Genomic DNA, 15,973 nt, shown 5'->3' with positions numbered 1-15,973 from the left:
AAAATGTGGAGAAAGCCAATGACTCATCAGATTTTTTGACTTTGTAAAAGCCAAAAATAAAAAAAATCTTATTTTATTTATTATTTATTATTTTATTTAATTTTATGTTAAAGTGGTTAAGGCCAAAATTAATAATTCATGTATATAAATAGGACCTTAATGCACTTAGAAAAGACATATCTAATTCTACATTTTGACTTCAATTTGAAATTGAATAGAATTATTTTCTTTTTTCTTTCAATTTGGCGTGAGCATTCTGTTACTTTCATTTCAATTTCTTTGTTTTTTCAAAATACGTCCAATTGTCTTACAAGTCCTTTCAGTCCCCAATTTCCTCCATTATCATCAAACCACCTTTCATAACCTAAAAAGCATGATTAAATTTATGCTTCACTAAATTTCAGCTTAGTTTTAGGCTGGTGTTCTTTCCGGTCGGGAATCATGAGATACATATTTGTGTTAAAAAATTCTTCCAATCGGTATTTATATTTTTCCTAAGCATTGGGATTGACAACTCATTCCTTATAGTTAACTCGATTCTAGGTCAAAAAAGTGCACGTTGAGTTAAGAGTCGTGTCTGCTGACAATTGGAGAAAGGAGTCAGTCATGCTGTATTCGGATCTTCGAGAACAAATCATGGAGGAAGTGATCGGGTTTAAACAACCCAAGCGGTTAAGGCCGTTAATTCGAGTTGGGTTCATCAGAACGCAAGACTGTCAAAATCTTGAATCGGGAACACGTGAATCTCAGTTAGATAATCGGTAAGGGTTGGTTTGCAGGTCGTACCGGGACCAGCTACGAGATGAAGAATTAGTGGTTAGGACGTTCTTAACTGCTATAACCAATTTAATCGTTTGGAGGAGAAGATTAATTTTCAAGGATCAATTCTTAACCCAGAATCTATCGAGTCTAGGGCTAAGGCTTATTATCTCTGTTTATAAGAATCCAAATTTATTTCCCGATTTAAATTTATTTTCAATATTAATTAATTGTTTACTTACGCTGATTAGATTATTTACTTTCTAAAACATTCTCAAAACCCCCAGATTTATTTGTTAACTTTTTTGCAGGTCCGTTTGGAGTCGTGGGCATGACCTTTGACATGACCTTCGACACGACAAACGTTCTGTTCACAAGATAAATGCGAAAGTTGATTATAACATCCAATCCCTGTGGAATCAACCCTACTACCACTCTTACCACTATTTAGAGTTATTTTTTAGGAATTATTTTTGGTGATTATAAACGGTCTGGGCTATTTTGATCGTATGGCCCTCACAGGCGTGTGTTAGACTGTGTGAACCACACGGGCTAGGCCATGTGGGCCCACTTTCTAAAATTTTTTACCTAGGCCCATTTGACTTTGAAATTCGTAAATAAACCTCCCGTGGGGACCGTTTGGCTTAAAAATGACTTTGAAATGTGAAATATGATATTTTGCTATTATATGTGATAGGGATATTATTTGTGTTTCAATTATAGGAATGTTTAAAATGTGAAATTCATATATGGTTTATGATCTAATAATTCTGTTAGTATGTTTTGATGTGAGAAATATATATGGCATATGTGCATCTGATGTCTGTTAGTATTTGCAAGTGCATTGGGGGGAGATATGATATGTGATGGAAGAAGTGTGATTCTAGCATTATTACTGCACCTTCTGGCGATGTATCTGCAATATTTGTTCTGGTTGCTTGACTGCAATTATAGTGGCTTGACCACATATATATGATTCTGGTGATTTATTGCAACATTTTTGTCTGCCAGCTCAACTGCACTTATATGAATGACATACCACCACGACTAGGTGTGATGGGATGAGTGGACTCTTGTAGTCCTACTTTGTATGATTGGTTGGACGGAGTTGGTATGTAGTGGATGGGGGCAGGATCTGTGTTTGCATCTGTATCCAAATCCATATATGCATCTGCATTTGATTAATGAGTATACATCTGATTCTGTATATGAGAACATGTCTGAATCTGTATATGAAAATGTATCTGGTTGTGTATGTGTTTCTAATTTTTTTGCTTGGAAGTGTTACACATTGGGCTTCTAGCTCACTCGTTTGTTTAATACATTTTAAGTATTCTTCAGACTTAGGGCTGGGCGGCGTGCGTGAGCTCGGATTGATTTTCTGGTTAAGTAAATAAATTGATTTATGATTAGTTTACATTTGATCTTTTGGTTTGTAAATTTGTTTTATGGTTTCTATTCATTTCCATCGGATTTTGGTATTTTTAACGTAAAATGATGATAACGTATGATTTATCAGATTTGAAATCAATTTTCAATATTAAAATTCGCTACCACAAGACTTGATGGTTTTACTGTGATATAAAACTATAAAAGTATTAGCTTTTTTTTTTCTAAAATATGTAAGAGCTTTGCCATATTAATAATTTCAAAACATGCACTGAAATTAGAAGTTTTCAAACAAGATCAGATTAGGAGTTTTCTGTAAAATATGTTTTGTGTGTAATTTTCCAAAAATAATGTATATGCGTTTTGCTTAAAGTTAACATTTTCAGAACTTATTATTTTTAAAGTGGGATATTTAAAACTTCTATGATTTTAAACAAACTAATGTAACTTCTTTAGATTTGACTGTAACATCTAGGCTGAGTTTAGGGTGTTATAAGAGTATAATTGATACGGGAAAAATGGAAAGAGAGAGAAAGTGAGAGTTTTAGTTTAAAAGTTAGAAAGGGAGAGTAGAAAAGGGAGCGAATCTTTGTTCAGATAAATGTGGAGGGAACCATTTTGTATATAATTATAATTCAATGCGCTAATTTCTTTTGTTTTTATCTTTTTCAACCCTTACCTTTTTAAATTGTTCAATCTCATCCTAAAATAAGATTGAAATACATATATAAGGGTGAAAGTACTTGGGAAGTGCTTATATTATAAGGACTAATTTAATAAGAGATGAACTAATTTGATACAATCTATAATATAAGGACTTCCCAGATAGCTTAACCCATGATGTATGTGAAATATTTTTAAAAAAATTGCAATTAAGCCCATGTAAGTTGTTCCACCATATCAATTTAAAAAAGTTGATGTTTGCGAACCTTAATTTTTGTATTTTCTTTTTAAGGCTTAATTTTTGTATTTTCCTTTTAAGGAAAGGATTTTTTTAGCCTCACTTTTTGAATAAATAAATCATGCACTAACTAGTGGACCAAGTGGTAAAATGCTACATTTATTATGAAATTAATAATTTTTATTTTATTTTTAAAGAAAAAGGAAATATAATATTTAGCTAAAAAAAAAAGCTTAGATTCTTGTAAATTCTTATATTTGATGTATCATATAATTATATTATAATACAATAATATCACTTTATGAAAAGGTAAAATTATTTATTCATTAAAATATAATAATACGATATCGTTTGATTCATTAATTATTAATTGTATAACATTAAAAAAATCTTAAATTAATTATAAGAATAAAAAATAGGTTGAAATTAACTATAATTGAAAAAGAAAATATATAATGCATTGAATAAGACGGGCTTCAACCCATCATTTTCTTTGTTTCTTATCTATTTTATGTCAACTGTAATTTAGACCACCCATTTTAAAATTAGCCATTATTTTAATTTATGAATTAAATTTTAATATTAATTCATAAATTATTTTTAATTTTATATTTTAATTAGTTAATTTTAGTGTTTATTAAAATGACAGTTGTTAAATTTATTAAGTTAAATTAAATTATTTTCAAAATTTTATACAACAAATATATTATTACGTGTTATGCCTTACCAACTTAATATGTAGACATAGTACTTGTAAGAAAAAAACCATATTATTTTAATTAATGATTTAAATGGTACAATATTAAAATTTTAAAATTTGAAAAATTATAAGGATTAAAAAGTATTAAATTCAAAAACAAAAATTGAACCCACAACTTATGCATAATTTGAAGATAGATAATAAATTTAAACATAACAAATTTAACTGCTATCATCTTAATTATGATTGAAATTTTATAATTAAAATGTATACTAAATGAGAGCACGTAAGCTAAATTTATACTTTAGGCATAAAATATGGACTATTAAACATATACATTAAATAATAAAAATTAGAGTTATAACAAATAGTAAAATAATATTTCTTAAGATTAAATGAATGAAATTTGAAAAAGAAAAAAAAGAAATTCTTAAGAAATATTACATGGAAATGTAACTTTTTAATCTCTAAAATTGTGTTGCTCGATAGAAATAAGGTTAAATTCTACTATAAAATATTCTGGAAAAAATTAATCAAAATAAAGTATAACGTATGGGAAAATTATTTATTAATCACACAATTGTTTAGAAATTGCATACATTTAGATTTTGTTCACATATTAATTGCCATTTTCATTTTGCTATTTCCCCGTTTACTATAACAAAACTAAAATCCCCTTATATTAAAAAATTAAAATATGTCACAAGTCTCTATACTTTTTGAAAATTTAAAATTTAGTCTGTATACTTTTATTTTTAAGAATTTAGTCCCTCTACCTTTTAGATTTCAAAATTCAAGTCCAATTGTTAACACTGTTCAAATTATTTTATTAATTTTGGTTCATTAAAAACGTCAAATTCTTAGTTACGTGGCTAGCAAGTGAGTTTTTTTTTTATTTCAAAATGTCACACCAATAAATTCAACAAAAAAAGTAACAATGTTAACATTTGGACCTAACTTTTGAAATTTGAACGGTAAAATAACTAATTTCTTGTAAATAAAAGTATAAGGACTAAATTTCAAACTTATGAAGAGCACAAGGACTTATGGCATGTTTTAACCTAAAAAGGGTAAACTACATTAGTAGTCACCAAACTATTTTTTTTTTGTTTTTGGTCACTCAATTATTAAAAATGACAAAATCGTCACCCAACTATTAGTAAATTTCATAGTTGCTGAAAAAAAAACTTACTAATAATTGGGTGATCATTTTGTAACTTTTCATAGTTGAGTGACCAAAAAGGAAAAGAAAAATATATGGATGACTAGTAATGTAGTTTACCCAAATAAAAACTTAACGGCGTCAAATAGAAAACGAGGGAAACAAATTTAAAACAAAGATAAACGAAACCATATACTTAACGGCGTTACTTGCTTCTTCTTCTTCTCTTTCACAAGCTAACACTGCATCTACTGTAGAACTGAAACTTAACAGCATTTTCTCCGACCAAAACACCGTCGCTTTGTTCCCCAAACGTAATATAAGCCGGACACCTTGCATGAATATGATACCTCCCAGTTACAAAAGTCCCCACTTTCCATCTCAACCGTCCATCAATCTTGATCACCAAAAAAACACTCCCGGCCATCTGTTCAGCACCCAATGCGACGGAATATTCCGGTGAGATCGGTACCATAGTACCATATATTATAGGTGACCAAATATTGACCTCATTATGGCCTTGGTACGTTGGTGGGAATCGAGTCCGGAGTGTTATTTCTTGGTCCCGGTAAGTAGCGTAAACGTCGAGCCGGTCGTAATAAATACCGATATCGTCGTTTGGGTTTTGTGAACGGACGGTGATTTGAAAGTTTGAAGTGAGGAAGTTGACGGTGGTGGCGTTGAAGGCGTAGACGGTGGTGTCGAGGAGAGTGAAGTTGGGTTTGTTGGGACGAAGGATTGCCCATATGAGTAAGATTGTGATGAGAATGATGAGGAGGAGGATTAGAATACAAGTGATGACTCGACGGAATTTTTTCCGGGGTGATTTGTTGTGGCCGCCACAGTCTTTGCTACCGGACATGGTGGATTTTTAAGTTATTGGGTTGATTGTGTGAGGATTTAGTGATGGAATAGTATTTAGTGTGTGTTATTAGCTTCTTGCGAAAATATATGTTTAATAAATTTAAAAATATATAATAATAAATTGTATTTGATGTATTATAGATTTGTAGGAGAAAGTCTCGTGAATATTTTTATGTTACATTTAAAAAACGTGTAAACTAATTTTTGTTGGTTAAAGGTATCCATAAGTTAGATTAAGTCGAGTGTCGATTTTAAAAATTAAATAGTTAAGTGAAAAAAAATAATTGAGCAATTATTAATATAATTTACTTAAAAATAAATTATTTAAGTATTATAGACCCGTAGGTAAAAGTATTATGGAGGTTCTCATATTAATAGTCAGATTATATTTTATCCACTCTACTTAAAAAATGAGTAAATTAGTCTATTTACGTTAGATTAAAGAGCAAATTATTCTCTTTGTTAAAATTTTATTCACTTGTACTGTTCAAAACGAGTATCTGTATTTTAGCATGAGGTGTACATAGAATGTATGTGTCACTGTTTAGTCATGCCGATTTTTAAGAATACAATTGGATGATTTTTTTAATAGAAAGAATTAATTTGCTCTTTGATATAACATAAAAGGACTAATTTATTATTTTTGAGTAGAAAAGCAAAATGTAATTTCCAACGAAATTTTATTGTATATAAATTGTTAAAGAAGTATGTTATGTAAACTGTTTATAAATTTAATGATAAAATATTTAATTATTTTATATGTATTTATTGTTGTATCTTACTTTAGTTAATTGATATATTAACATATTTAATAAGTTTTTTGTGTTCATTTATTAGTATAATTATTTGATATATTGGAATTTTTTTCTAATTTTACCATGTAAAGATAACAATTATATTCCAATAAATGATATTAAAAGAAAATAATACTTAATCTCGACTATTAAATTAACAAAAACTCCATTATTATATGATTTGATATTAAAAAATAAAAGACCATGCATATGCACAAATTAATTAATATTAATATAAAAATGCTTATTTATATGGGTAAACTACAAAAATAGTCACTTTTGTTTACCTCGCATTATATTTTAGTCACTTATATTTGAAATGTTACGTTTTAGTCACTTACATTATCGTTTTGTTACGAAGTGGTCACTCTACCATTAAACTTCATTACCTCCCTAACGGCAGTCCTACATGGCAGCCTAAATGGGTTTTAAATGCCAATCTGGATGTTCAATTGTTGGGATGAAAATAGGTTTTTAATTAAATAAATTTAATTTAGACTACCACGTAGGACATCTAAGTTGGCATTTAAAACACATTTTGGACAGCCACCTAGGGCCGTCGTTGGGGAGGTAGCAAAGCTTAATAGTAGAGTGACCATTTCGTAACAAAACGATAACGTAAGTGACTAAAATGTAACATTTTAATCATAAATGATAAAAATGTAATTTAGAGTAAACAAAAGTGACTAATTTTACAATTTACCCTATTTCTATTTTTATGAAGGCTTCAAATATATGATGGTTGATGTTTCGTTAGATGAGCAAAGACATGGAAACCACAAACTTTAGAGAGATATACATCTCTCAAATTGATTGGTCTTCCTCTTTTGTGTTATCCTTTTCTTATATTATTTTTAATTTTTCATTAAAATATTTTAAAAAATAAAAATAGAGAATTTATGAGGTGAAAATCAAGAATTATAAATATTTGATTTTTGTCTTGACTTGTATGAAACGATTGTTAAAATTTTTGTTAACTATTCACGGATTTATTAATTTTTGTATATAATTTTTAGATTAATGATTTAATACTAAAATTTAACAATGTTATTCAATTGGATTAATTACTAAATTTTTATATAGTAAAAAATAAAATTATGATAATTAAAAAAAAAGGGGATTAATTTTTGAATTTTCTCGTATAGTTGCTAAAAAAGGCCACACCCATTGGCCTTTTACAATTTGTTGCCACTTGCATCTATTCACTAAAAAATGAATGGCTGAAACGTTTAAAAGCATATCCAACCAAAACCCAACATTTTGGTTATGGGGTTTTAAGGTTTAATATTAAAAGAATTAACAAAATTAATATATTTATTAAGTACAAAAATATATAGATGCTTGGTGATGCCCACATGGTCATTAAAGTTGATCTTAGTGGTGTTATTAACACTCCTCTTCAGTTTGTTACCCCCATCGTCATGCTTGGTGACTCTATTTCTTTAACTTTGAACCTATATTTGTTGGTTGCTTTGGTTCTCTGTTTTCTGCTCTGTTTTCCCGGCCCAAAATTTGTACAGGGAGAAAGTCAATTACGGGGAGTTTTATTGGAAGCATGAATCTGTAAAGAGAAAAAATTGACCTCAGTGATTGAGGTGGTTAAAATGGATGATATGAACACAGCAATGGTGAAGGTGGGGTTAGTTTGGTTCCGATGATTTGTCCACTAAAAATTTGGTAGTGGGTGATGATTATGTTGAGAGCCAAACATCACCTAATTCTCCCCACATCATATGCTCTGATTTTCATTATAGATTTTCAACCTACGCCTACAATAATACTTCCCATTCTAATTTCATTTTATTTTTTTACTTAAAAAAAATCTTTAAACAGTAAATTTAGTCATGCATTGCTTTATTTATTGCGGACAATATTGAAAATATCATGAAATTTATGTATAAACTCTTGTTCAATTTTGGATTGTACAAGATTTCGTAAAACAATTGAATCCAAGTGAATTTTTTGAGCAAATCGGGCTTGGGTATTTTAATAATTTAGTTGAAAGAAATTTCTTTCAAGAGTTTAAAGAATATGAATATTGGGGTATGGAATGTAAAATGCATGATTTAATGCATGATCTAGTTGAATAAGTAGCAGGAAGGAGAGTACTGATGTAGATTCAAATAAAATGACAAGTAAAGTTGGTGAAATATGTCCCCACATATCAATGATCCTTTATTAATTCCTTTATTTAAGAGAAAGAAGTTGCGAACCTTGTCACAGTTTCCAAATAAGAGAGCTTGAAATTTGAGTGATGAAACTTAGGATTTTATAATTTCAACCGTGTATTAAAACTATATAGTTTAAATTAAATCTTAAAATGATTCCACGTTCTATTCACAAGTTGAAACATTTGAGCTACCTTAATCTTTTTGACAATCATCGTAAGATTCTCTCGAAGAGTATTTACATGATACAAAATTTGCAAGTGTTAAAACTGTGTTGGACTTGAAGAATTGCCGAAGACGATGAAAACTACTTATACAAGCTTCACTCTCTAGTTTCTTTTTTTCCTCAGCTTCAATCTCAAAGAATACATTTTTCTATATCCCCAAAAAAGTTCATAGTGAACTCATTTACGAACAAAGGTCTCGTAGAAATAGGATAAGTTTTAAACTGTATAAACATTTTGGTTTTATATATATATCTTTTTTATTTTTGCGCAATACATGTCAACTCATGAAAAAGTATATTGTTGTCTTTCGATGTTCAATATAATATTTTAACAGAGGATAATATAAATGATCATCCCAAATTATTTTTCAACTTTGTTAATCTATATGTAAAAATTGAAATCATATTATTCAAATTAGTGTTTAACTATTTTCAAAGTTTGAGATAAAAATTCACTTTTTTTAACATTAATTTTATTATATATTTTTATAAGTGAAGATAACACATTTCAACATATTCAAATCTACGTTCTCTAACATTAATAATTTATTTAATATCGTTATTATTACAACAATTAAGAGAATTAAAAGTGTGAATTATAATTCCGACCCAACCTTAATGAAAAATTTGCACAACATGCTCTTCTCTATTATCAAGAAATAGACATTAAAAGCTGCACAATTTATAAATAAGAGCAAGACAATGATATTTTTATTTAATTATTATTTAAGGATAGGTGATATTAATTACGTGTTGTCATTAGATTTAAGAAAAAGACTATTTTGTTGTTAAAAATAGTCGACAGAATTGCTTCCCAAACCATTTGGATGGAGATCCTATTACTTGTTTAACTTGAATGTATTATCTTATCCGAAAACTTTTTTATCAGAAATAAATTTTATATTAAGTATGCCTTGTAGAAGACAAATATTTGAAATTGTTTATATATTTTATTATAACAAGTTCGAAAGGGTATTTTTTAAAAATTCTTAATCAATTTTTCTAACTTTATTCGTATTGTTATAAAGTAACGGCTACAGGGTTAGAAAAAATTAACGATAATGACTATTAGACTTGAATTTTAAATATAAGAAGTATATAGAGATTTAGAGTATATTTTAACACGTGATTGTGCTTTCTTTCTTTTCTTTGCATTATAAAATGATTATTATGCTTAAATTTAATATTTATGTTTTCATTTATAACATAATTTGGTCTTTATATGTTTATAATCTTATTGATTAGTCCAAATTATATAATTTGAAAGCTGATTTTAAATTTAAAAATAAAAATAAGAGATTAAATTTCAAACGCATGAAACATATAAAATTTTAGAACATATTTTAATTTTTAAATTTTTATTCTATAATTTAACACAAATAAAAAAACATCCTAATACGAAGCACAAATAAACTATACTAATAAACAATAATTAATAGTCAACATATAACATCAACAGTTACCAAGTGTCCATATAAACATTTGAAATTGTCTTATGTTGTCATACATATCTAGATGATAATGTTGAAATAATATTGAACTTATAATAAAGAATATCTCACCATAACAACTCATAAGCACCATAAATATTAAAATAAAATTTGACTAATAAATCAAAATCATCAACCACACTTACAATAAACAAATACATGTAAGATTTTAGCTGCCCTAATTAAGTTTTTGACTCAATTTAAGGTGAGTGATTGATTAATAGTAAATTAAGTTTTAGGACGCTAATATTATAATCATTGATATATATATTTTTAATTTGATCATCGGTTATGTTGAAATTCTGGTTACTCTCTCATTAAAATAGAATTTCATATATTGATTTAATAATAAAAAATATTTATCATTTTAAGTGTGACTTAAGTTTAAGTCGCATTAATCATTATTTATTTGTAAAAAAGAAAATAACAGAAATTGAAAACTGCTCAAATTTTTTTAATAGAGCAAGAAAATGAGATTTTATTTAATTATTACTTGGGGGTGGGTGGTGGCATCTATAAAATACCATAGACTCTACCTGTATGGACTGCACTTCATCTTGTTCGAATCATTTCACTCTTCCTACTGCAATAATCAAACACTTTCACTTGATTTTGGGTTCAACCATCAATGGCCGAAGCAATTGCTTTTGACATCGCCGGAGGGCTCGCTAGTAAGTTGAGCTCCCTTGCTCTCTCTCAAATTGGACTATGGTGGAATTTCAAAGATGACATTGAGGACGTCAAAAACACCATCTCCACAATCAAAGGTGTCCTTCTTGATGCCGAAGAACAATCCATGACCAGCAACCTCGTCAAAAATTGGCTTGAAAAGCTGAAAGATGCACTTTATGATGCTGATGACTTGCTCGATGATTTCTCTACCGAAGCTTTGCGAAAAGATCTACTCAGTGGGAACAAGCTGACGAAAGAGGTACGCCTTTTCTTTTCAAGCTCAAACCAGTTTGTTTATGGTCTCAAAATGGGCCGTCAAATTAAGGCCATTAAGGCCAGGTTAACTTCCATTGGAAGTGAGGCCAAGATGTTCAACTTGGTAGAGCGTGATAGTCTCGTGGAACCCTCTTTCATGTCTAAAAAGAGGCAGCGAACACACTCTTTTGTGCATAAAGATGAAATAATAGGGAGGGAAGATGATAAAGCAGCTCTTCTAAAACTCATGCTAGAGTTTCAAAGTGAAGAGAATGTTTGTATCATTCCAATTGTGGGGTTTGGAGGGTTAGGGAAGACTGCGCTGGCACAGTTTGTTTATGAAATGGTCAAAGATCATTTTGAGATGAGGATATGGGTGTGTGTTTCAAATATTTTTGATTTGAAAATAATAGTGAAAAACATTATCAAATCTGTAGCTAACTATGCACCTGATCAAAATCTCGAAATGGATCAATTGCAAAAACAACTTCGAGATGAAATTCATGGGAAAAAGTATTTACTTGTTTTGGATGATATTTGGAATGAGGAGTGGGAACAATGGGTTAGCTTAAAGAAGTTATTGATGGGTGGGGCTAAAGGGAGTAGGATAATAGTAACTACTCGCTCTTTAAGGGTAGCAAAGATTACTAGTAAATGTCAACCCCATGTTTTAAAAGGTTTGTCTGATGATGATGCTTGGTCTTTGTTTAAAGAGATAGCATTTGAGCAAAGGTCTACAGATTCAACAAGTTCAGAGTTTGTGGAAATAGGAAAGCAGATTTTGGAAAGGTGTGGTGGAGTTCCCTTAGTCATAAGGACGATAGCTGGTACATTATCTTTCAAAAATTCTAAAAATGATTGGCTTTCTTTTAAAGATAATGAACTTGCTAGAATATCTCAGAACGGAGGTGAAATTCTACCTACACTTAAGTTGAGTTATGATCATCTCCCATCTCATTTGAAGCATTGTTTTGCTTATTGTCGATTGTATCCAAAAGATCATAAAATTGACGTACGAACACTTGTTCAATTTTGGATTGCACAAGGTTTTGTAAAGCAGTCAAGTCCAAGTCAATCTCTTGAAGAGATTGGGTTGGGGTATTTTAAAGATTTAGTTGAAAGAAGTTTCTTTCAAGAGGTAGAAGATGATGAAACCTGGTTTACAACATGTAAAATGCATGATTTAATGCATGATCTAGCTGAATTAGTAGCAGGGACAGAGAGTAGTTTTGTAGATTCAAATTCAAGTGCAAGTGAGGTTAGTGAAAAATGTCGTCATGTATCAATTAGTCCTTTATTAATTCCTTTGCTTAAGGGAAAGAAGTTCCGAACTTTACTTTGTTTCCCAAAAGAGAGCGAGCAAAGCCAAATTATGAGCGAGGACGAAACATGGGATTTAATAATTTCAAGATGTAGATGCTTGCGGGTATTAAAGTTGAATAATTTAAATCTTAATATAGTTCCACGTTCCATTCATAAATTGAAACATTTGAGGTATTTAGATCTTTCCGACAATCCCAATATTAAGATCCTCCCAAAGAGTATTTGCAATATGCAAAATTTGCAAGCTCTGAAACTTGATTGGTGTGTTGGGCTTGAAGAATTGCCAAAGAAGATTGCAAAATTGGTGAATCTTTCCCATATAGGGTGTGTACATTGTTATGGCTTAACTCATATGCCGCGTGGAATAGGGAAGTTGACTTCCCTTGAGATGTTAAGCAGGTTTGTAGTGGATAAAGATGGCTCCCATGGTGGAGCAGATCTAAGTGAATTGAGTGGGCTTATCAACTTAAAGGGAGAGCTAACAATAAGTAATTTGGGATTTGTGAAAAATGCAAAAGAGATGTTTAGGGCTGCTAATTTAAAAGAGAAGCAACATTTGGAAGCATTGGTTTTAGAATGGGGCGATGACAACAATGATGATGACAAGTCACTTGAAGTCCTCCAGCCCCATCCAAATCTGAAGATGTTGAAGGTGGGCGGGTGGAGGGGTGATGCCAAGTTTCCAAGTTGGCTTTCTTTGCTTACAAAACTCGTTGATATTACCATATGGGGTCCGAGTAATTTCAAACACCTCCCATCCTTTGCTCAATTGCCTTGTCTTCAACAGCTGAAGATATCTAATTTAACTGAGCTCCAGTGCATGGAAGATCATGGCCCCAATGGAAGACATGGAGACACAGAATCATTCTTTCCGTCGCTTAATGTTCTTCGTCTCTGGAACTGCCCGAATATGAAGAGTTGGTGGAGGACGACAAAACCAATCCACGATGATTCCAACGAGGACGACACAACAGTTATAAGAGCATCAACCATGGCATTTCCTTGTCTTTCCTCTCTAGATATTAAATATTGCCCTTTGACTTCGATGCCGCTGTATCCATCACTCAGTGAAAAGCTAAAGTTGGTGAATACCAGTCCAAGGCCATTAAAGCAGACCATCAAGATGAGCATCACTAGTACGACCCCATCAACTTCAACCTCTTCTCTTCCTCTTTCCAAATTGAAATCTTTCCATGCAGAGAACATTGAGGGACTGGACACTCACATGCTAGATGATTGCTTGCAAAATATGACTTCCCTTGAACGCTGTTTTATTGATTCTTGTCATTTGCTAGAGTCTTTATCTGGGTGGCAGCAACATCTCATCGGCCTCAAAACTTTAATAATAAAAGATTGCAAGGAGGTTGATTTAGAGGGCATGCAATGGGAACCCCTTAAGAATCTCTCTTGTTTGGTGATTGATAATATTCCAAAGCTCGTGTCTCTCCCCATTGGGCTTCAACATCTTGTTCAATTGGAATCATTAGAAATCCGTAATTGCAGTGGATTGAGGTCACTCTTTCCTGTGTTCCAACATCTAACTTCCCTTGAAGAGTTTTCAATAAGGAATTGCAATGAGCTGGAGTTATCTGCAGCTGGCATGCAAATATTCCAGGATTATAAAAGCTTACGTGCTCTATGGCTGGAAACCATTCCGAAGTGTCAGCATCTTCCAGAGTGGCTTCAACATCTAACAAATCTGCAACAGCTTTATCTCGTTGATTTGCCCAATTTAACATCGCTTCCGGACGAGATGCGTTGCCTAACCAGTTTGGAAGAGTTATGCATACGACAAACTCCCCAGTTGGAGGAAAGATGTCGGAAGGACATTGGGGCCGATTGGCATAAGATTGCTCATATAGCTACAGGTTGGTATGTTTACATATTTTATAAATTGAAATTACTTTGTTACTCCTACTGGTGCAATTTCTTTATTTATCATTTATCATTGTCTTTTGCTAATTTGTGCAGTGACCATAGAAGACTTTTAGTAAAAGCAATTTGGAAATTTCAAGAATTTAAATGCAGAAAAATGAGGAGGTAATTTATCTAATTGCTTTGCAGTTTTAAATCATAATAATCTCACCATTGCAATGATCTGATGAAGTACTCTTGTGTACACATTTGAAATCGCAGCTTATACCAAATACTGTGATCACTAAAATAGTTAGAAGAGCAACACTAACAAGGAATGACAGGTAATTCATACCACTCGTTTCGTTTCTTCTATTTTCTATGATATGTTTAGGTCAAATTTAGCTATCAGACCTTACTTTGTGTAAATTGAGATTTAGTACTTGTACTTTAATTTGATTAATTTTAGTTCCTGTACTTTTTGAATTTTAAATTTTTTATCCTGATCAAATGATAGCAATTAAATCTGTTTTGTTAAATTATGCTATTAGTCCTCTATTATGAATAAAGTTATAAATTTAATCCATATTCTCTAATTGGATAATTCTTAGTTGCTCTATTTTTGAATGTCAAAATTTTAATCTTAATGTAAATGACAATCGCTAAATCTATTAACTAATTTCTTTGTGAGTGATATGTGAAAGTAATAAGCTGACATAACATTAGATATGAAATAATATAAGACTGATGATGGTAAGCATTTTAGTAAAGAAAAATTAATTTGGCAAAAGGTTTTGACGTATAAACGCTAATGGGAATGTGAGTTTGTTACTATTACAGATGATGATGACGCCCAATGTTTGGCCCTATCTTAAATTTTGTGTTTGGCCACCATTTGTGCACAAAATACGGGGTTATGTTTTCAGTAACAGTAAGTCTTTCATCTACCTTTCGACATGCTCAGTCTAAACGAGATCAATTTTATCCTATTGTATATTGACATTTATAATTTCCAAGTTCTTGTTGCTATGTAGAGGGAATTGATGTGCTAGAATCCTCCTTAGCTCACCAACAAGCGCCCCTGCCATGCCCATGTTCTTCCTTTCTTTCGAGGATTGCAGTCTCTCGTTGCATCGAATTCCGGAGGAAGAGCCTTTTTTTTAAACGTCAATTGGAGGGGGTTACATGAACAAATTAATAAATAATACTTAATTAAGGGACTGTCTTTCTTCATGAATTTTGGGCAGTTTTCAATATCTGTTTCTTGATGATGCAATGCATAAAGAAAGAACAAGTTGTGCAGACTATATTTATATATTTCTTTTCAATAGTGTTTTGAATTTAAGTAAGTTTCCATCGAAGAATCTCACAGATTTTTTTTTATCAGATTGTTCTCCTTACTGTGTATACAAAGAC

At 30.9% G+C, this 15,973-nt stretch overlaps 2 protein-coding genes across 2 annotated transcripts; one reads left to right on the top strand and one right to left on the bottom strand.

Moving 5' to 3' along the window:
* Nucleotides 1–4,288: 4,288 nt before the first annotated feature.
* LOC108473157 (NDR1/HIN1-like protein 1) lies at nucleotides 4,289–5,879 on the bottom strand. Its single transcript, XM_017774698.2, has one exon. The coding sequence runs from the start codon at nucleotides 5,771–5,773 to the stop codon at nucleotides 5,141–5,143; it is 633 nt and encodes a 210-aa protein (XP_017630187.1). The 5' UTR covers nucleotides 5,774–5,879; the 3' UTR covers nucleotides 4,289–5,140.
* Nucleotides 5,880–10,998: 5,119 nt separating this feature from the next.
* On the top strand, nucleotides 10,999–14,694 carry LOC108472261 (putative disease resistance protein RGA4). The gene is made up of 2 exons (XM_017773765.2): nucleotides 10,999–14,571; nucleotides 14,675–14,694. The coding sequence occupies exons 1-2, from the start codon at nucleotides 11,082–11,084 to the stop codon at nucleotides 14,692–14,694; spliced, it is 3,510 nt and encodes a 1,169-aa protein (XP_017629254.1). The 5' UTR covers nucleotides 10,999–11,081.
* Nucleotides 14,695–15,973: the final 1,279 nt, after the last annotated feature.

Source organism: Gossypium arboreum, chromosome 11, assembly GCF_025698485.1.
Source record: "Gossypium arboreum isolate Shixiya-1 chromosome 11, ASM2569848v2, whole genome shotgun sequence".
Classification (NCBI taxonomy): domain Eukaryota; kingdom Viridiplantae; phylum Streptophyta; class Magnoliopsida; order Malvales; family Malvaceae; genus Gossypium; species Gossypium arboreum.
The sequence above is the reverse complement of the archived record's forward strand: the minus strand, read 5'-3'. Positions and strand labels throughout refer to the sequence as shown.

Coding starts and splice junctions, on each gene's coding strand:
- LOC108472261 (XM_017773765.2), top strand. CDS start 11,082: ATGGCCGAAGCAATTGCTTTTGACATCGCCGGAGGGCTCGCTAGTAAG. Junction 14,572..14,674: donor GATTGCTCATATAGCTACAG/GTTGGTATGTTT, acceptor TAATTTGTGCAG/TGACCATAGAAGACTTTTAG.
- LOC108473157 (XM_017774698.2), bottom strand. CDS start 5,773: ATGTCCGGTAGCAAAGACTGTGGCGGCCACAACAAATCACCCCGGAAA.